This window comes from Vipera berus (genome assembly GCF_964194415.1).
Source record: "Vipera berus genome assembly, chromosome: 1".
Lineage (NCBI taxonomy): Eukaryota > Metazoa > Chordata > Lepidosauria > Squamata > Viperidae > Vipera > Vipera berus.
In genome coordinates, this window is record NC_138202.1 from 284069148 (window position 1) to 284091711 (window position 22564).

The 22564-nt window shown below is 36.7% G+C and overlaps 1 protein-coding gene across 1 annotated transcript in view; it reads right to left on the bottom strand.

The window, feature by feature from the left end:
- Positions 1 to 531: 531 nt before the first annotated feature.
- The window catches only part of WDR27 (WD repeat domain 27), a 65384-nt gene continuing 43351 nt past the window's right edge, over positions 532 to 22564 (bottom strand). The window contains exons 23-24 of the mRNA XM_081313877.1: positions 21145 to 21243; positions 532 to 989 (exon numbers count right to left, since the gene is read on the bottom strand). Coding sequence (XP_081170003.1) covers positions 942 to 989; positions 21145 to 21243 — 147 coding nt within the window. The 3' untranslated portion in view covers positions 532 to 941. The remainder of the gene's footprint in view (positions 990 to 21144; positions 21244 to 22564) is intronic.

Here is a 22564-nt window from a genome sequence, read left to right on the forward strand (position 1 = left end):
CGTAGTGGCCTTTATTTTGATTGAGCTTCCATTCTTATAGTTCTGAGAATGATGAAACTATTTATCATTTTTACTTATTTTACTTTATTAACTTATTTTACTTTCTTCCAGGAGATTTACAGTTGTGTGAAAGAACATTAAGCATAGTTGTTTTTTTTAATCCCATTTATATCCCGCCCTTCTCCGAAGACTCAGGGCAGCTTACAATCTAAAGCACAAATCAATGTGCTTAGCAATAGTTAAACATTAACTTTTAAAAATCCTGCAAAAAATACCTATCCTTATTGATATTTTAACAATCTGTTGAGAAAGTAGCATTTTCTGTGATTCTTTTTAAAAAAGAGCCATATTTTATTAGACAACTAAAGAATTTTTACAGAACAAGGAGAATGAGTTGCATAATAGTGTCTATTGACCACATAAAATCAAAGGTACATGAAATATATTAAAACATTGCTAGCATTTCCAAATCCAGAGGAAATACTTAACAGATCAGACCGTCTCTATAATTAAATCAAGATCCAAGAGGAATGAGTAGAATGTTCCTTTATTATTGAGGTTTAGGTGTTAGCAAGCAACTGAATAGCAAAAGTTTTATCTAATTTGTGTAATAATAAAAAATTATAGGATGGTTATAGGATGCTTACAGAAACAACCATCCAAAATATCAGTAAAATGCATTAGAAATTTATACACTACAGAAATTTAACTCTTGAGCTAAAAATAATCTAATTACAAAGCTGCTTTTCCAGCAGTAAGATTATTTTTTTAAGCAAATCCCAGTTGGTTGACAAACAGTAGAACAAATGTGGAAGACTCTATTTAACTAAAATATGCTATATAGCTTGCCCAGTTACCATGCTCAGCTACCTATCTTTTTTTTCTTTCAAGAAGTTTAATTCTCAATGCAGGAAAACCAAAGATGTCAGGGCTGATCATTATCAGGGTAGAAACAATTGCAATTTGCCATCCAAGGTAGCTGTAATGAGCTGCAATTTAAAAGAAAAGATCCATGATTAGCTTATATATATATATATATATATATATATATCAATGGGCCAAAACATCCTAGAAAAGCTGTGTTATGGAACATCCACATGAATCCAGCATATGGTCATCAGCAACACAAATTCTATGCCATCTACAAAACTAGTCTAGGTCCTATGAAACACAGACTACAGCTATGATGCATGAAATGTTAGTGAAACGTTTTTATTCTTCTCACAGCTGCAGAATTGAAAAGGTCTCACAAGACAGCGGGGATCTCCTTTTACAGTTGAGATTAGACTGGACGGGAACCTTAGAACTCATTACACTGCTGTAAATTAATTACGGTGCCCTATGGCACCACATGGATACCATCTTTTTATATGTTTCTTCATAGTCTTGTATAGTTATATAGGAGCATATTAAGTATTCTTATTGAATATACTGTATGACTCAAGCCTTTTTTCTCCAGAGTAGCATATGTGTCTCCTTATTATTCACTTCACTGTTCATAGCAGCCTTCTTGAGCAGGTTTTATTATGATATCCTATTTGTCCCAAAGTCACCCAATCTACATAGATCTGGGATTTGAATCCAGGATCAGAACTAGTTAATATTTGAATGGCAGACCCATCCAGAAATTAGAAATTACAGAGCTGTAGGTTATTTGAAAACACATTTCAGAAGAATATAAGAGCAAATCATTTATTTTATCATGAGGAAACAAATTTGATTTGAACAAAACTTTATCTTGCTTTATACTTTGAGCTAGATCAGATAATATAGCTGACCCTTAGGGAAATACTTTGGAATCAAGTTAGTTCTTCATTAGACTTTGGACAGACCAGGATTCTGCCAAAGTGAAGAAAAAAATAATTCTACATTGTCATACTGTGAATCTGGATCATTCTGATATTTTGTGAAGAATTTGGAAAATCAAAGGCAAGCAGAGCTAATGTGTCTGCATCACTTCCAGTACTAGTTTCCCAAAGTTTTAATATAAAGGAAACATCAGTGAGAAGAAATGAAGGAGGAAGAATTGGAGATGTTCTTTTGTGACTGACAAATCTATCTTCTTAGTCCAGTGGCGTAGCGTGGGGGGTGCAGGGGGGGCCGGCCGCACCGGGCGCAACATCTGGGGGGGGCGCGCTCGCACTGAGCTGCTCAGGGAGCCCCAAGGGCTGCACAGAGTCGGCTTGGCTCCGCTCTCGAGCTGCTCTTTCTTGCAAAGCGAAACGAGTCCAGCAGGTGAGATGGGCGGCCACATAAACTGAATAAAATAAATAGAAGCGCCCAACTCTCCGCCCAGGCTCAGGCCAACCGCAAGCGGCCCGCAGGCGCCCCGGCAGGCTTGGCCGAGCGAAGATGGACCCGCCGGCCGGCTGGCCTAGCTTCGTGCGCATGCGTGGCTTTATTTAGCGGGGCTCACGTGCGAGCTTGAATGCAGCGGCTCTTGCAGGTCGGAGCCCCGCCCAGCCGCCCTCGAGAGGGACCCGGAAGCATCCCGCATGCGCGCGACTCTTCTTGGAAAGTCTACGCCGCTGCGGGGCGCGTCTTTTCGGCGGTGCCATGACGTCACCGGGTTAGGGGGCGCAAATTGCCCCGGGTGCTGACAACCCACGCTACGCCACTGTCTTAGTCACAGAAGATCCTTGTACTATAATCATAGTGAAGAGTAACCTTCACTGAAATGATATTTATACTTCTGTGCTCTCTACAAGTCCTTCTTCTTAGCAGGGTCATTTAAAAGTGTTAAATATTTACAAGACTGATTTTTTTTTTGCTGTATTCTTAAAACTGTCCCACATTTTTAGGTGTTGTTTTTCTACAAATCTGTGCGTTATCTGCTGACTTCAGCACTCAGAAAAAATAGTCTGCAATCAGAATTTAAAAGCAGCAACCTTCTTCCCACACTTTTATCTTCAGCTGGAAATAATCAGTCACCCCAGAAATAATGATGAACTGTGCCTATACATTTCATGTCCATGTATTCAAACTTAAGCAAAACTAGTTTCATTTCCCTCCCTGCAATTAATGGTTAAACCGAAAGCTAACCTGAATGATCCTGATGCAAAGTTATCGGTCAAATTCGAGCTAAAGAAATTATTCTAAAGTGAGTCAAATTAAGATGTCTTTTTTCCAAAGTATCACACAAAGTTCTAAATGTTTGGTCACCACAATGTAAAAATTTTGGTCACCACAATGTAAAAAAGACGTTAAGATTCTAGAAAGGGTACTGTACAGAGAATAGCAACAAAGATGATGATTAGGGGACTGGAGGCTAAAACATATAAAGAACGGTTGCTGGAACTGGGTATGTCTAGTTTAATGAAAAGAAGGACTAGGGGTGACATGATAGCTGGGTTCCAATATCTCAGGGGCTGCCACAAAGATGAAGGAGTAAAGCTATTCTCCAAACCTAGAACTAAGGAGAAATTTCCTGACAGAACTATTAACCAGTGGACAACCTGCCTCCGGAAGTTGTGAATGCTCCAACACTGGAAGTTTTTAAGAACAGACTGGACAACCATTTTCTGAAATGGTATAGGGTTTCCTGCCTGAGCAGGGGATTGGACTAGAAGACCTCAAAGGTCCCTTCCAACTCTGTTGTTGTTGTTGTTGTTGTTGTTCTTATATGTTATTTTATGGTCAGTGTACAAAATGGTACTTGTTTATTAACTATTAATTTATCTAGAGGTTGAATGAACAATGCAATACAGTGATGCAATTCGCAATACAACAGATACTAGAAACTCAAACTTTCAAATTTAACAAGTCTATAAAAATAAAGATCAAGTAAAAATGTATTACTAATTTCATGATTACTTTATTCAGTATATGAGATATACACATTCTGCTGATGATGAGGATATTTTCAGTCTGTTTTCTGAGGCTGTTTTGAAGAAGTGGGGGTTGGCTACATATCTGAACATCTCTAGACTACTCAAAAAATGGAAAGCACTGAAGATCTGATAGCATTTGGTACATGCCATATCAAGACCTTCCCCCCCCCATTCAAACCATATGCATACCAATGTTAATCAATTAAACCATCATGCCTGCTGATATTAAATGCTTATATGTCCTCAGTAAAGCAGATACTCTAGATCAGAGCCTTGTGGTCCTGATGCTGCTGACTTTATACTGTAGTCATGCCCAATGCTAGATTTGGCCCAATGATCACACTCTCTATGCATAGCACAAATTGTCCCTTCCCAACCCTGAAGTTAATGGATTTCTTCTCACCTGTTGTTCAAATGATCAGAAATCAAACTTTGCAAGTCTCTGATTGGGTCAAAAAGCCTTTGGGCTAAATCTCCACATTTTTAATGGTGCCTTTGAAAGTGACCATCCAGCTAAATTCATTTATCTATCTGGTTCCAGAATGAGTGCTTTAACTATATAATTGTCTCTAGGGTCCTTCTCCCTTATGCTAAGGCCCTAGAAGTTATACTTGAGATTGCCAGCAATCATTTCCCGATCCTGCTCCAGTTAAATGTCTTCACTCAAGAAACACATACTGAAGACTGCCAACAACTCTTTCTAATGCCAACAGGAAGAATCTACTGCCAAGTCAAGTGGATCCCCCGTCAAAAAGATAACTGAGCTACTGGCCTCAGATTGCCTACAATGGTTTCAGTCTTTTCTGACATCAGCCGAGTCTCCTAATGTACTCTTGCAGAACTGTAACACCCTTACCAGAGAGCTTCACCAGGATCAAACTCATCTTAACAGTGCACCTTTGAAACAACAACAGCACTACTCCAAGCTATGGTTTGAAAAGGACTGTGTTACTGCCAAAAAAAAAAAGAAGCACTTCATACTATTAATAGGCTTATGTATCTGATATTGCAGATATACCACCTCCAGCAGAAAAGATACTACAAACAACTGCTGGCATGCAAGGAAAAGGAAGCCATAAAAAGCATCTGGGCACAGCTTATTCAGGCAGTCAATTCCAATGACTCAACTTCATTCTGCCATATCACATCAAGCCTTCCAAAGCAATGTTCCATCCAGGTTTGACTGTCACATTCCTCACACTCAGTTTCCAGGATATGGGAGATATACTGTCAGAAACTCTTGACAGACACCCGCCCAGTTTCCGGGATATGGGAGATATACTTTCAGAAACTCTTCACAGACACCTCCATTGAAAATGGATGCCCTGACTAAACTAAAGAAAATCTGACAATGCGGGCATCAGTGACAGTGATAGAGATCAAGAACTCTGTTGATCAACTAAGACCAGGGAAGACTATGGGGGAAGAGCTAATACCTCCAGAGACCATTAAAAAGAACCTCCAATCTGGCCTCATTCTTCACCTGCATTAACACCCAGGGAATAAGGATGATCCTGCTAATTGAGCCTTGGTGGAGCAGTGGGCTAATGCCTCTTTAAGTAACACCAGCTGCCTGCAATTAGTGCAGGTTCGCATCCCACCAGGCTCAAGGTTGACTCAGCCTTCCATCCTTCCGAGGTAGGTAAAATGAGGACCCAGATTGTTGGGGGCAATTAAGCTGACTTTGTAATAATGCCGCTTGGGGTGTGTGTGTGAAAGCCCTAATAAGCAGGCATATACATAGAATGAAGGCTACTGCTAAGCTTGTAAGCCGCCCTGAGTCTTCGGAGAAGGGCGGGATATAAATGGAATTTAAAAAAATAAAAATTATAAACCACTACTCAGGGTGCACAGGGCAATTGTACACCTCCCTGTTTTGTTTCAAATAACAACCTTACTACAACATACAATGTTGCCAGGTTCTATTCAACCATATTTAAATTTTGTTGGATGTTGACCTGTTCCATCAACTAGATTTAATGGGGGTCCTATTCATCATACTAGAGTGCTCTGTAATTTGATATAGTCTTCCATTTGTATGCTCCCCTACAACCATCTAATGCTCTTACCTCTCCTTTTCAATTCTTTTAGACTCTTGTTTACTTTCTATTTTAATACATACAATATATCTTTATATCTTCTAGCTTTTCATGATTTTTTAATCTCTGGTGTATCTTCTATATTTTTTAATTGATTGAACCCCAGCCTCCTTATGCTGATTTATGATCATAATAAAGATTTACTTTGATTTGAAAGGACATCTAGGAGCTCCAGGGCTCCTAGTAAAGGAAAGAAACCCCAAATCATCCTGGAAGATGACAATCGGAAACTATAAAAACTACACAGATGCAGTCATCGATCAGTCTTGACTTGAGACCAACTTTACCTTTTTTCTATCTCTCTTAGTCTATCACCATTACTAAAATAAGGAAGGAAATTTCAAATGTTCTTTGATAGTCCCAGATAAGAGGGTGTTTTTTTAATCACTGAGATGTTGTTACGATGGTGATTAGCATTCTTTACAGCAGAGTGCCCTCTGCTGAAAATCCAGTTTCAAGTAAAAAAAAAAACCTGTCAGGTTTCTTTGGGACACTAAAGAGAAAAAAAACACTTTCTTTTTAATTCAGTTCTTTGCCTCAACCCCTCCACTTGCACACCTGACTTCTGAAGAACAGAACAGTATTTGAAATCTAATAGGGAAACTTTTCTTTCTTGTTTTCAGTTTTACCATATTTCAGTTCTATTTCTTAGTTTTTTAGTCTTGCATTCATTTTTTTAATCTATAGAGTAACATTTAGGCTGACATTATTCAGCTCTATTTTAATCATACCGCTCTCTTCTCCCAAGTGTATCTATCTGAAAGATATCCCAAACATTATTATCTCATTATTTGGGGATAATTCTGCAATTCATTCTATGTATTGAAAATGTAATACTGATTTTTGAACATTTTCATTCTTTGGTTTTTAAAAACACTGCTACAGGTAAAATATGATGGTTTTTCCTTCACAATATTATCAATGTATAGCCATATTGTTATTACTACTACTACTACTACTACTACTACTACTACTATTATTATTATTATTATTATTATTATTATTATTATTATTATTATTATTATTTATTTATTTATTTATTTATTTATTTTCAGCCTCTTCTACGTGCCATAAATACTGTGACTTACTTAATTTTTATTTCTTCTAAATTTGACTCTCTTTGCTGGGGTTCCAATTTTACCAGGATAAGTTTTTGAATTTCATTCACTTTTAATGTGCTCTTAGTTGTAGATTTTACAATTTCTCATTTTGCTTTCTGTTGATATTAATTTCTCATATTTGTGTATATAAATCTTTGTGTATATAAATATATAATATTTATCAAATAAATATACATTTCTGTATATAATGTAATATATTGCAACTTTATTCTTTTTTATTTTACTCCTTATTCACAACTGATCCAACTAGGGAGGAGGAGGAGGAGGAGGAAGAAGAGGAGGAGGAGGAGGAGGAAGAGGAGGAGGAGATGCCAGATCTCCCATAGAAATCTTGGTCACTGTTTAATACAGGGGTGCCAAACTGCTGGCCCACGGGCCAGATGCATCATGCGGAAGACGCGCCCACCCCATTGCTGGCAATGGCAAAAGCGTCCCGATACGTTGCACGATGTCACATGACATCGTGAGTTTGACATGTCTGGTTTAATACTTTCCAAAGTGAGTCTTCTATTCCACCGAGGAATAAATAACAGAGGGATGAAGTAACACTAGTTTTATCACTTAATGAAAGCCACAGAATAATGATGATGATGATGATGATGATGATGATGATGATGATGACGACGATGATGATGATGATGGAAGGGACCATGGAGGTCATCTAGTCCAACCCCCTGCTCAGGCAGAAAACCCTATACCCTTTCAGACAAATGGCTGGCCAGTCTCTTCTTAAAAACTGCCAGTGTTGGAGCATTTACCACCTCTGGAGGCAGGTTGTTCCACTGATTATTTGTTCTAACTGTCAAGAAATTTCTCCTTAGTTCTAGGTTACTTCTCTCTTTGATTAGTTTCCATCTGTTGCTTCTTGTCCTGCCTTCAGGTGCTTTGGAGAATAGCTTGACTCCCTCTTCTTTGTGGCAGCCCCTGAGATATTGCAACACTACTATCATGTCACCCCTAGTCCTTCTTTTCATTAAACTAGACATATCCAATTCCAGCAACCGTTCCTTATAAAGATCCTGTGGATGCCTCTGAATACAGTTCCTGTTCATCTTCATACATTGGGTTCAAATCCTGTTTAATAGTACACTACCTACCAGTTTGCTACTATTAAACTTGGGGGATAAAGTTACTTCTTTACAAACTTTTTCCACCCAGAGGCAGTTTCCTGCCTCAGGTAGATTGCTCTGTCTCTATTGCAACAGTAGAAAAAGACATAGATCAACAGTTATTTAGTGCTACTTTTCAATCTGATCGTCTAACAAAACCCATCTCTAGTTCTACAGTTTACAGAAAAATGAAAAAAAATGTCACCTAGCAATTTTTGTTATCTCATTTTAGAATTTTCCTAAATTAGAGCAGCTTTTCCATCCTATTTGCCTTCCTTCTCCCCACCTTCAGACAATATCACACTTGATTTTGGAACTGCTGCCTTATTCTCAGTGTTATATCAATTGTGTTTCAGGTTTGACTATTATGCAGAATAGCTGACACTGTTTTTCTAAATTGTGAACAAAATGATAGAATAAAAGCAGATACATTTATAGCAGTAATTTAGTACTAAATTGATTGTGCAGCTGTGTATAAAAAGACAAGTAATTATCCTATGTAAGCCAAACCTCTTTTGGGTTTTTTAATGTGTTCCTTTTTTTGCTATGATACACTGTCTAACTTACATTAATTTAATCCTGATAATTCTTTCCTCGACATTTGAGAAGGACTGGGAAATAATCAACATTACAGATTATAAATATTCCTAGTTCCTTCTAATCAATTGTGACTAGACTTTAGACCCTTCTGGTTACAAACTCAATTCATACCATGTTCAATTACCTAGGTGTTAATTTCTCATTTGAAAAAAGAGAATAGTATGATAAAGGAGACTACAACTATACTGTGGTTTTATATAATGGAATATAAAATATTCTGGGGTTTGCTTCATTTTTAAGTTGAATGGTATTAATATTTCAAGTTTGAATTCATGCAAACAAAGTTTTAATTGCAAATTGCAATCAGACTCTTAAAATACTAACTTTGTGTCAACTACATATACCATCTAGTACCAAATTGATTTAATTACATTTTAAAAATGCAAGTAATTTACATTTCATTGAAAAAGTATTCTGGCCTCCAAACAATAATATGCAAACTGAACTCAGATGTCTCACAATTGTGGTAGTCTGTATATTGATTTATTTTTTTCCTAAGCTAATTTGGTTCTTCTGTATTATTGTAATATGGAAATTCTAGACTGAAAAATTGAATGACAGATTTAAAGATGTTCCTTTGTTCTAATCATTAATAAAAGGCAATTTCTTCAATGGCAAACTTTCACATAGCTTTCCTTCATGCTACTTGAAAAGGGCAGCTTTTTAAGTCTCACATTATAAAAGCTTGACTCTTAACTATCAGAAGCTAAATCTTTAGGCTACAGTCCTGTATCTGCACAGACTTAGATATAGTTGTGAGAAAGAATGACAAGGTGGTACTATTATTTCAATTTTAAGCTGTACCTAAGTGTAAATTCTAGAAAATGTCAATGTTGTATGAGAGGAACAGAGATGAAACAAGTTATTATACCAGTGAAGCAGTGGTGGGATTCAGCCTGTTCACACCACTTTGGCAGAACTGGTAGCTAATTTTTTTGTTGCCCAGGCCCAGAATGGACTTCCAGAAGTGGCATCCACACTGAGAACCGGTTGTTCACATATTTGAATCCCACCATTGCAGTGAAGTGGTAGATGATGAGCAGGATATTCTCAGGCCTACAAGTTGTTTGCTCAATCCCTGGCCCACTTTTCAGACCCTAAGACGGTATAACACCAATTAGGCTTGTTAAGAGGTAAGGATGATTCGCTGCTTAAAGATGGTTTGCTGCTTGAAGTTAAAATAAATTAAAAATGAATATTGAAGTCTCCTTCAGAGAACCAGCCTTGCTCTGCAATGATGTTTTGAAATGCCCTCACTAGGCCTATTCTTTGTAGGAGTGGGACTTTTCAGCGGAGGACAAGTAGGTTATAAGAACAGGCTGGGTGTGAATAAAATGAATGTCAGTGGAGGAAAAGAAGTAAGTGACTGAGAATGGGGAGATCGCTCTGGAAAAGCACATTCAGGCCATTTGCCTATAGCCCCAATGAATGTGCCTGGAGCTAATTCAGTCCTGGGCTAAGATAGATTCACCATTCCTGGCAAATACCATGCATTTTCCAAAGAGAAAGCATGAATGCTACTGCTAGTCAAATGATTTTACCATCCAAGCATCTTTCACTTAATGGGAAACTAAGATGGAATTGAATCTTTTGCTATTTTTCCAAACCACAGTTGGAAAACTGCCATGCCGCTATTCATATTATGATTTTAGTTGACTGGATTTTCAAGGTTTTTTTTCATTCCCCCCACCCCCAACATTTTTGACAGAATCCCCGTGATCCTTCATCTTTGATATATTTGGGACAGTGCCATCTGAAAAAAAAAATCTTGCTGAATTGAAATGGTTTCTTTGTCAGACTTTATACCACTTCTCTGGGCACTTTTGGAAATACTTGTGATATTCAGAAGCTGCCTTTTTTAATATGTACGAAAACTGAAACTTTCTTCAGTTTATGATGACAGACTTGGGGATTTTGAAATGGAAGGTTGGTGAAAGTACATATTGAAAAATAGATAGAGACTTTTGGATTAATGCAGAAAGTCACACTGAACTGAATGAATATGCAAAAGAGAGTTCATGGTTTACCCAAGGCTTGCTTAATCTTAGGAAAATAACTCTGCTAAGCAGAAGAATGAAGCAAAAGAATAAAATATCTGAAATGCTGACTTTGAAAGTTTGATTTGATAAGGATCTAATCTGGGCTTCTTGCATATGGAAGATTAAATTAAATAGTTTCTCTAATAAGGGAGTAACTTCAAAATTTTGGATATGATACAAAAGAATGTTTTTATATATATGTATGTATGTATGTGTATGTGTATGTGTATGTGTATGTGTATGTGTATGTATATGTATATTAGGTATGATTTTCTCCATTCTAATACATTTATAGATTTTGATTGTTAGGTAGTAAAGGTGAAATCTTAAGTAGTAAAGCTGAAAAATTGCAATTGCATTTCAATTTGATTAGTATACAAATATATTTTGATAATGTCAGAAAGGCAATCAATCTATCAAAATCCTTTAGTAGTCTTCCCAGGTTGCATTACTACATCTGTTCAGACAGAAGCAAGCCTAACTTTATTATATTTTATCAAAATAAAAAATGAAAGTCCCATGAAAACAAATTTATTACTAAAGATACACCTCCAGAAACTGAGTCAAGATGAGATGCTGGTTTTTGAAAATAAATAGTGCAACTTTCTCTAGATGGTCCCCCCTTTCCACTATTTTAAAGTGTAACTTGTATTTTTAGTTTATTAAACTAGTTGCTTGCATTTAATTTTTTGTAGAAAAATTAATTAGATTGACTAATGTGACACATTTCTAGAATTGGTATTTCTAGTGTTCAAGAATTCATACAGCCATTATTGTTGCTCAAAGACATATCATATTCTTATTTTCTATTGGCCTTATTATGTCCACATCATAAAAGAATCATGCTTTCTAGCCATTTACTTTTCTTTAAGGAAACTATTTTTTAAATCATGGCAGTGTCAGTAGTCAAAACATTGTTATACACAGCACACAAAATATTGAATTTGAGAAATGGAGATTCTTCCAAGAGGAATAATTAACCTAACGCTGCTTGGCTATAATTATTTTAAATTTTCCTTGCTACTATAGATGCCAGCAAATGCAACAGTTTGTATTGTTTTCAGCTCCTGACAATTTCAAGTAGGTTAATTTTTCTATTATTTTGATTCAAGATTTAAAAAAAACACAGAATCTTAACACTGTTTAATCATTTTCTGGATCCTTATCTTCTCTAGTTAAGCTTTCTGGGAATTAGGCACAAGTAGAATATATTACAGGTAGTCCTTGGTTGCAATGGCAATTCAGAGAATGATTACTGTTGCTAAACAATGGAGATGTATAGCATGATGTCACATGACTCTATTGCTTACTGACAATTCCAAGACATATAGATCATTAAGGGTGAAATGATGGAAGTCCCATGTAAAGAGCACTGGAGTACTGTAAGGGGTGGGCAACCCTAGGAGGCCCGGAGGGGGGTGCGATGGTTGAAGAAAAGAGAAGGAGACTGTAGTATGGTGTGAGTGAAGAGAAGATGTCTATGGAGATTCTCAATCATCTAGGTCAGGGGTAGGCAACCTTGGCTCTTGTATGACTTTTGGACTTCAATACCCAGAATTCCTGAACCAGCCATGCTGACTCAGGATTCTGGGAGTTGAAGTCCACAAGTCATAAAAGAGCCAAGGTTCCCTACCCCTGATCTAGGTCATGGTGCACCTTTGGAACAAGTGAAGGGAGGCTAAGAGAAGGAGGACACTGATGAGCTCAGGCAAGCCAAAGGAAGAAAGATGCACCACAATGTAAGCAAAGGGAGGCCAAGGGAAGGACACAAGTGCAGGCGCACAGGAAAGCAGCGGGAGGGGGAACTTAGTAGAGCAACTTGTGACCTTCCCATCAGACTTTCCCACCAACTTTGCTTGTGAGAAATTGGCAGATAATGGCGATCACGTGAGCACAGGAGGCTGCAACCATCCAAAGTGCATGCTGGTTGCCGGTGCCTGAATCATGATCACGTGATGCAGGGGTGTTATAATGGCCAAACGTTTGAGGGCTAAATGTAAGTACCACTCATTCAGCACCACTGTACATTCAAATGGTCACTGAACAGACGATTGGTAAGCAAGGACCATCTATACATCAGAAATCCATATGGAGTATATGTGCGTATCAAAAGAATGACTTCCCCAGCTCCACAAAATTAGATTTTGCTGAAATGTTGTGTGAGTTTGGTGGTTTTAGAAGATGGCTGAAAGTTCAGATCACATGTGAAGATGTTGAAATGCTGTAATGTCAAGATCTGTTGAGCTTTGGCATGGCAGGGATCCCCCAACTTTGGAAGTCTTCATTAAATGGACAGAGAAACTGAGTGAAAGATTTACCCACATTTCTCTCTAGCAAGGAAAAACACAGGATTGTCTTACTAATGATAATAACACCACAACTGACAAAGCTCAGAGGAATCTCTCCCTTTAAATTTAATTGAGATAGAGGCTTTGGTCACTTTGCAGTATAATTCAGGTGTTTCAAACTTGGCAACTTTAAGATGTGTGTAATTCAACTCCCAGAATCTTCCAGGTAAGCATGCAGGTAAGTGAGTGCATGGATATTGTAATCCAGTTGTAAAATAATTTCTACTTCTGTGAAATAATTTCTAAAGCACTTTTTTCATCAGAATGGCTGGAAAGTGGCAGAAACAAATACAGAATGATTTCTTTGCCACTGGTCTGAGCCTCTTAATTATATACAGGTAGTCCTTGATTTGCAACCATTCGTTTAGTGACTGTTCAGAGTTACACCAGCACTGAAAAAAGTGACCTATGACTGGTTTTTCGCACTTATAACTGTTGCAGCATCTCCATGGGTCATGTGACTGGAATTTGGGCACTTGGCAACTGGCTTGTATTTATGACAGTTGCACTGTCCTGGAGCCACATGACCACCATTTGTAACCTTCCCAGCCAGCTTCTGACAAGCAAAGTCAATAGGGGAAACCAGATTCATTTAACAACAGCATGATTCACTTAACAACTGCATGATTCGCTTAACTATGGCAAAAAAATGTTATAAAATTAGGAAAAACTGAATAATTGTCTTGCTTAGGATCAGAAAGTTTGGGCGCAATTGTGGTTGTAAGTCAAGGACTACCTGTATTGATATAGTTCAGACCTTTGATCTCAAACATTTGCATTGACTCTTATTTGGATAGCTACTTGTCCATGAAATTGATAACCTACACATTACATAGGCTCAGACCAGTGTTTAATGAAACCATTCTATATATTTTTTTCTACCAGTTCTTAGTCATTTTGTAAAACATTCTTCACAGGCCAAAATGGAATCTTTACCTATTTTGAAACAACTTAAATTTGGATTCAAAGTTACTGAGTTCCATTTCTAAACCTTAAAAGATGAATCAGGGATGATAACAGTGAACCAACTTTCTCATAAGCTTAACTTTAAAATATATAGACACTGGAAATGTTACACTAAAGGTTTTTTTTTTACCAATTTCCTGATCTAATCTTCCCCTCACCCTGCCACATATACCTGCCATTAGCCCATTATGGCAGTATGAGACAAATAATCAGGTAAAGCATCTTTTGGATTAGTCACTGAAGCTAGTTTGAAGAGCCCAGATAAAGTGGCTTTTGATGAACTTCTCCTGAAAGTTCACATTTAATCATTGGAGTTTAAACTCATGCATCGATAACATAAGCAATTCTTGTATACAGCATGACTAATATAGGTACTATATATTGGGTCCTTTGTCATATATGAGATGTCAATGAGTATTTTGAAAACAAACCCTATGGCTCTCTTATTGGCTGTGCTGTTAAAGCTGACATGGAAAGCTAGAACATCTGGCAGAAAGGAAAACACAAGATTTCAATGTGTGCATTAGCCCATTCTCTCCAACTTACATGTATATCAATCTTAAGAGGAAAAGAGTTATTTAAATTGCCTTTAGAAAGACTCCACAAGGTTTGGCATCAATAGTTCAAAGCTGAATGATTTCAGTTTTTATAAGACTTGCATAGGAAAATGCTTCCTATGCATTTCATTGCTTTCAAGGTGGAATATTCATACAAACATTGCAGGTTTTTAGAAAGATTGGTGTGTGCTGCCAACAATCTGCACTTAGATAGTTTAATCTATTTCCTTATTTGATATTTTTTTTCTCCTCGTTATTTTGAGCACTTATTTATTTATTTATTTATTTATTTATTTATTTTAATTCCATTTATATCCCGCCCTTCTCCGAAGACTCAGGGCAGCTTACAAGCTTAGCAGTAGCCTTCATTCTATGTATATGCCTGCTTATTAGGGCTTTCACACACACCCCAAGCGGCATTATTACAAAGTCAGCTTAATTGCCCCCAACAATCTGGGTCCTCATTTTACCTACCTCGGAAGGATGGAAGGCTGAGTCAACCTTGAGCCTGGTGGGATGCGAACCTGCACTAATTGCAGGCAGCTGGTGTTACTTAAGGAGGCATTAGCCCACTGCTCCACCAAGGCTCCATTTACTCTACCCTGAAGTATGTTTATTCTATCCAAGAGCTGTTGAATGAATCCTGAGATCTTCTAGTCCTGTTTCTGAGAGCAACATAGCTTAGACATAAAGTCAAGAGAATAGCAGAAATTTATTTCAATTAATTCTGAATCTTGGTCCATTATCTGATGCATTTGCTTTGTTGTGATGAACGTAAGGGGTAGCTAGCATTTGTGGTAGGAATACTAGAAGAAAAAGAAGAAAGTCTTCATTTTGTCTGTCACTGTAAAATCTTGATGGACAATAGGAGAGCAGTCCTGAATTAAATGGAAAATATGAAGACCTATTTGGGAGCCAGGCTAGAAAGAAGGAATGGTTGGACCTAGTGTGGATAATATTTTCTAAGTATTCAAATTAATATGAAACATTACTCTTAATTCTCATACTTAATTGTTTCAGAAAGAAAATTAATCACAAAATCCATCGCAAAATAATTTTTGAACATCTCTAACAATGACTGCAGATACTTTATTGCTGGGGGCATAAGATGAAAATGTCAGTCTTTAGAACTCGGGATAAAACTGTTATCTTCTAATGTAGCAGGGAATTTAAAACGGGAATAAATCTGAGTCAGTGCAAGTTCCACTAGTACAGCAAAGTAATCATTATCAGATACTAAACAGAAACACAAGAAATGCTGATTAATTCAATCACGATTGTGCATCAGATTTTCTTATTTGATTATATTAATTTTAGCAATGTTAGTTCTGAAAGAAATTACAGTGCTTAGTATTCTGTTTAAAATTTCAGCCAACTGGGTCTTTGCAAAAGTTCTTGGTGTTCTGGATTCTCACTGCTATTGCCTCAGCTGCTCTACAACCCCCAACTAGCATCAACTATGACTATAATCCTCTACTGAACCCTGTTTAAAGCAAACACCATACACTTTGCAGTTCCCCAGGATATCTGTTAGCCACACCAAGAACTATTTAATATTAGAGTTGTAATTTCAAATTGCTACAAGTGCTGCACACAAAAAAAATACTAATTCAATTTCCAAGAATCACAGCACTGAAAAGTTTTTATGGAGTGACAGAAAAGTTTCTAGTAACTCAAAAATGAAAAGCTATGAAACAGGTTTTTCACATTGACCACTTAGGTGCCTTATAATCTAGGAACCCAAACACAATTACAGCTGCCCATATCTTACTTCATTTTTCTTTCTCTCTCCTTTCTGACTAGGGAGTTCCTTCTTTCTTTGTTTTTTTCCTCTTGCCCTTCTCTTCTTTCTCCTTTCATGGTAGAGTCTTTCCTTTCCTTTCCTCTCTCCCTCCTTCCCCATCTATTGCCTGGTTAACCTCTCAGCCAATCTTTTCTAGCCAAGCCTTGCCTCTCTGATTCACCTGCACAAAAATCCACCTGCTTCTCCCATACTAAATTGAGTATGAGAGATAGTGGTGGTTCCCAGAAGGTGGTGCTAGTCTGACTGGCTTTGAGGTGACTAGCCTCCTTTGTTGCCAAAAGACACAGTGGGCTAAGCCAAGGGGAGTTGCCAGGATAGAGAAGCAAACAAGCCCTCAAAATGGGAGTCAGTTACTGCCTAAGTTTCTGAAGTGGCTGGATTATTGTTTTATGCATACACAAATAAATAAATCTCTGTTACTAAGATAAGCCTTCTTAACCTAAAATTGGGAACAAATAAAAAGCATATAAAGGAAATATGTCAACTGGATCAGCATATGTTTGAGGCAAAGCTTTCAGACCTCCCCAAATACTGAGCCATAGAACTGATTACGGTGAAATTGACCTCAACTGTTTAGGACAAGGGTAGGCAACCTTGGCTCTTTTATGACTCATGGACTTCAGTTGAAGTCCATGAGTCATAAAAGAGCCGAGGTTGCCTACCCCTGGTTTAGGATATAAAAGTGATGCTGGTACAATTTCACAATTCCTGAAACAGAAAGGGTAGTACTAGGAATAATAAATACAAATACAACTCCGCACAGTGAAAGAACTGGTTTTAGATAATATTGTAAGATTTTGCTACTAAAATAAGAAGGAACAAACAAAATATCCTGTGTCAACGCTGTAAACACTGGATGTTCCCACTCTGGCAAATGATGAAAATTGCAGCCATTTCCCCTTTGCTTTTAACATGCTTTTTCTTCTATTTAGAAATCAGGTGCAGAAGGGGGGTTGGGATGAATGCTTGAGCTCAGCTAGCCATAATAATAACGCTGCTCTGTGGGAACTCAAGGACAAACTGATAATGGTTTGGCGGGCTGAGAAGCTGGAGAGAAAGCCCGCGTTTCAGGCTAATTGGAGAATGTGATTTATGACTGCTTATTGGGGGTGGGAATTGCAATTTGTTACTTTGCATCTGGGAGAAGGGAATTTAGTTTTGGGTTCAACTATGTAGTGCCAATACTTTGTTTCCTGAATAAAATGTTCTTTAAGGAATAATTATTGCCTTGAAGTTCTTTTGATGGGTTTCATCTATCAGAACCATGACATCCTGCACTAACTATACATTCACAATATGAATATTTATTTATTTATTTATTTATTTATTTGTTTTTATAAACCGCCCTTCTCCCGAGGGACTCGGGGCGGTGTACAGAGTAAGGAAGGTATACAGATTGAACAATAAAAAACAATAGTAAAAACAAACTGGGACCCCAATTAAAGCTATCAGGCCAGGCCGGACTGCTGGAACAGGAAGGTTTTTAAGTCGCGCCGGAAGGTGCGGAGGTCGGGGGCCATCCGGATTTCGGTTGGTAAGCTGTTCCAGAGGGCTGGCGCACCCACTGAGAATGCCCTCCCCCTGGGGGCCACCAGCCGACATTCCTTGAGCGGTGGCACCCTGAGGCACCCTGGTTGGAAGATAGCAACAGATCCTCATTGTGGATGTCCTATTACCTTGATATAATTCATTTCATTTCATTAATTTTTATTATCCTTGATTACCATCTAGTATCACTTGGTGCTAGGCGGCATATAAATTTAATTAATAAAATAAATAGTTTGTCTTAATTTTTAAAAAATCCTCAAGAAATGCTGCACTGTCAAACAGAAAAATGTTGTGGCTGCAGTGATGATATCTTTATTCATAAACTGTTATTTCTGAATGAAGCTACCCCAACTGCTGCCTCATTTATTCAATAGATCATACTTCCTTCAGTGAATACAATGTTTTAAATTACTTCATGGGGGATGCTGTCTACAGAAAATAGACATGTTTATTATACCTTAGTTATTGGTTCTGACATCTTGGCATGCTGAAAACATTTGATGCAAAATGCTAAGTGTAGGAAACTAAACTTCAATAACCAAACATCATTCAATGTCAGCTGCACCCAAATAAAACTTGCACAATGAATGGAAACCCTGTGGTTTATTTATATTCATGTATAGACAGATGCTTAGATATAGACACGTACAGATCTGTCAATTTAAATTGAGTAGATTTTTTTTGTCCTGTCCAAAAAGGAAGGATTTTTAAAATCACTTTATTTTCATCTTTTTTTTATTAAATTTGTTTGCCACCCATCTCGTTGCAAGGCGACTTTTCAAATATCTATTTTCAGAGGGATGTGCAAATTATTCCAATGTTTTGAACTCAAAATGGTCCTTTGAATGTTCAAAGTGTGGAACAAACCACATCATAATCTAAAATGTTGTCACAAACTCAGTGCTTAAAGTAGTGTTTCATTCACAGAACATTAGAGTGCTCTGATATCCCACTACACTTATTTTTTAAAATTCTTCCAGTCATGGAGATTTGGAAATTAATTAATAGCAGTCATCACCAGATGTCAGACTAACTTGATGGCATCTCAGTAGTTAGCTAACTAAAGATTTATTGGCTGGAGTCCATTGAGGGGAGGAAGTGATGGGTGAAGCACATGCCCTTGAGAATCATTTGGGACACACGAAAGCTAAGTTACTTCCTTTCTGGTGTGTGTAACGTAACACAGTTATCACTGTTATTTTCTGTAGCTACTGTTCTTTCTTTTTCATGCAAATTGGCAACTGCATAATTGTACCTTTTTGCTGAATGCCGTTTTGCAGACAAGTTGAAAAAAGTAAAAAGACGGCAAGTCCTTGGATGGTGAAAGTGTTTTTAGTTGATGTACATTAATATTGGATTCTTACCACAGACCTTTTGCATTTTTCAATTTGCAAAATACTTGGAGTTTATTTTTTAAAATTTTTCTTTTAATCTTGAATCAAAATATCCAGAAAATATCTTTCCTGGGGGTTCTTCTGCTTAGCATTCTTTGTTTCCTGGCTAAGTTACGCAGAGCAACAATATATTCAGATTATTGACAAGCAAGGATGGCTGATGTCCAGAAAAGACCTTTTGATAACATGCAACCTTTAGTTGAAGGCTGCAGACCCATTGGAAAGCCTGGAAAGAGATATGGATTGTACAAATGTGGAATCAACTGAGCTGCTTCCATACACCTCTCTGAGGTTCAAGCCTGCATTCTTTTACAATAACAGAAGTCTATCTGAATGGAGAAATGAAAAATTGGTTTTTCCTAGGAGGACACTTAACTCTTGGGATGATTTGAGATGCCATGGTAAATTTTCTACAAGTTGATTATAATAACAATTTGTTAACAGAGGTTTTTGAAACTTTAACCTTGTCTTTTTATTATTATTATTGTTCTTCCTGCTAACTATTTTGTCATTAATATAGTAAATGGATTAGAGATCAATAATTTGCAAATAGATTTAGTAGTTTAAATTTTTTTCTGGCCCTGTTTCACAAGGGGTGGGAAACCAATATTGTAGTTAATGTATTAATCAGTATTCAATTAGGGAGATAATGCATTTTTAATGCATCCTTTTGTAACATCTTGTTTGTTTTGTGTTTTTAATTTGATTTTTTAAATTTGTTGGAGTTTTCTATTTTAACTTTTTCCCCAAATAAAATAGAGTCTTAAAAAAAGAAAATTGCTGAATATTAGGTGGCAGATAAGACTCCCTTTTTAGTGAAAAATGAGGGAGACATTTGGTTTGTTCTCTAGGGCAAAACAGTCTCTAGGGCAAAACATTCCACTGGATTTGTTTTGTTCTGAGCTTGAAATATTGCTGTATTATCATATCAGATACAGACTGCCCCAGTGAAAGTTTTTCTACTTCTACTTATTGCAGTTAGAACTGTGTGTGTTAATGTCTTTTAATAAAAAAGCTTCAATCGTTCATATAACAGAAAATATGCAGCAGACATAGGAGCAGAAAAATTACTTAATATCAGTGTGAAAACAAAGCCAAACTTGGTAAACTGTTTTTAAAGAAAAGATTTCCTGAAACATTACAAAATGCAACTTAATTGTGAGAAATTATGTATTTCTGACTATTAAATGAATAAGTGGAAGTGAAATAAAAATCAGAGAAAACAGAGGTTTTGAATTTACCTTTCTTCTTAATGAAGTTTTTCATATGTGTCACAAGGAATTACAGATATTTTCTACTTGTCCCTAAAAATTCGAACTCATTTTAAACAAACGATTACTTTCAACACTGATGAATAAAAACTTAATTGTAAGCACATCCTTACAACTTTTTCTTACAACCAATAGACAAGTATCCCTAAGTCACTAGTCAATATAGATTTTAAGTAGCCTGGGTTTTCTTCAATTCTAAGTGGGGGGAAAAAACTATCTCCAAAGTTACAATGATCATACCTTACTCCTCCACATAATCAGAAATAATATACATTTTTTTAGATACCAAGTATCATACTTCCAACTTTGCCTAACGCTAACAGCAAAAATAATCGATCCTCAATGGAATTATAATGGGAAATTTAAAACAAATGCTGAGAAAGGGAGGCAATACAATATTTCATTAACAAACATTCAGAAATTAACATTTGTAAGGAAAAGGAAAAAGTTAAAAATACCTGAGGGGATGACGGATTAAAAGCCACATTGATTACAGATTCAGTGTGTCCTGTCAGTTTATAAGAATAGGTGCTGGAATGCTTCTCATATATATAAGCCTGAAAAAGAATACATATTTAAAGTTGCCAATAGCCCATCAAGGAGCAAAAGTTTTTATTTTAAATACCACCTCGCAAAATGTACACTTATCAAAATTCCAGCCCTTCATAAGATAAAATGGAACCCACAATCCAATGGTTGCCTTTGTTCAAAGGCATTTCGGGGGGGCGGGGGCGGGGAGAGGTAAAAAAAAGTTAAACCTGATTTAATTTTTTACATTTGTTCACACAAAGCTGAAAAAGGGATAGGGTTTTGATCATACAGTCACAACCACAACTTGACTTTTTTCAACCCACTCTGGACTCACCTGCTGTTAATGCTACACTCTATTGCTTGATTGCAGCCAAGGCAGGCACTAATGCAGTGGGCTTTGATTTGCTAGTTACTGTTATTCATTTGCATTAACTATGAGAACTTTAGGGTGAGCGTAAATCCTACAGACTTAGAAGATATAGAAATAAAGGTTCCCAATGTGCTAATGGAATAGCCTTTTGCTCACAGAAGTACATTGATTCTTTTAAAACCACTTAAAACCCTTAAAAAGAGATGTTGCCCACAGAGACAAGGTTCATGCTATCCTATAGTCTATAGAAATATTCCCAGATTACATAGATTTGCCTTCTCCAAAAATTACACATTTATTCATTTTGAACACAAAATGAATTTACAAAATCTATTTTGATCACATTTTTATTATTACTTACAGCAGACACATATCTTGTATTTAATATTACCAATGAGAACCAATTCTAGGTAGCAGTTTAAGATACTAGCTAGAAACTAGAAGACAATCAATCCAAGTCTTGCCTTAGCTACAAAGTCAACTAGGAGCTTTGGGCCAGATGCTCTTTCTCAGCCCTTATTAAACAAGGTAATGGCAAGCCACTTCCAAAAAATGTTGCCAAGGACTTGTCCCAGCAGTCACCAAGAGCCATAAATCCCTTAAAGGTACTGAAAAAAATATCACCAATTGATATTACTATTAATAGTATCATATGTCTAGTACTATTTAATACTGCTCATATTAATATTTGAATAGCTCAACTACTTTCAGAAACATGAATCTATTTTTCAGACATTTATTTATTTTTTATTTATTCAATTTATATTTTACAAATAATATCAAAGTACTTTTAAATAATTAAAATTATCTACACTTATCTATAAATATTTTTTGATTAAACGTGAAAATAAACTGTTATTTGCATCCAGATTATATGAACAATTGGCAAATGAGAAGCTGTGTATATGTTAGCTACTGGACTAGTGTATATTTTGTGACTTATCTGTGCCCTCAGTGTCACCTGAATAGCGCACATG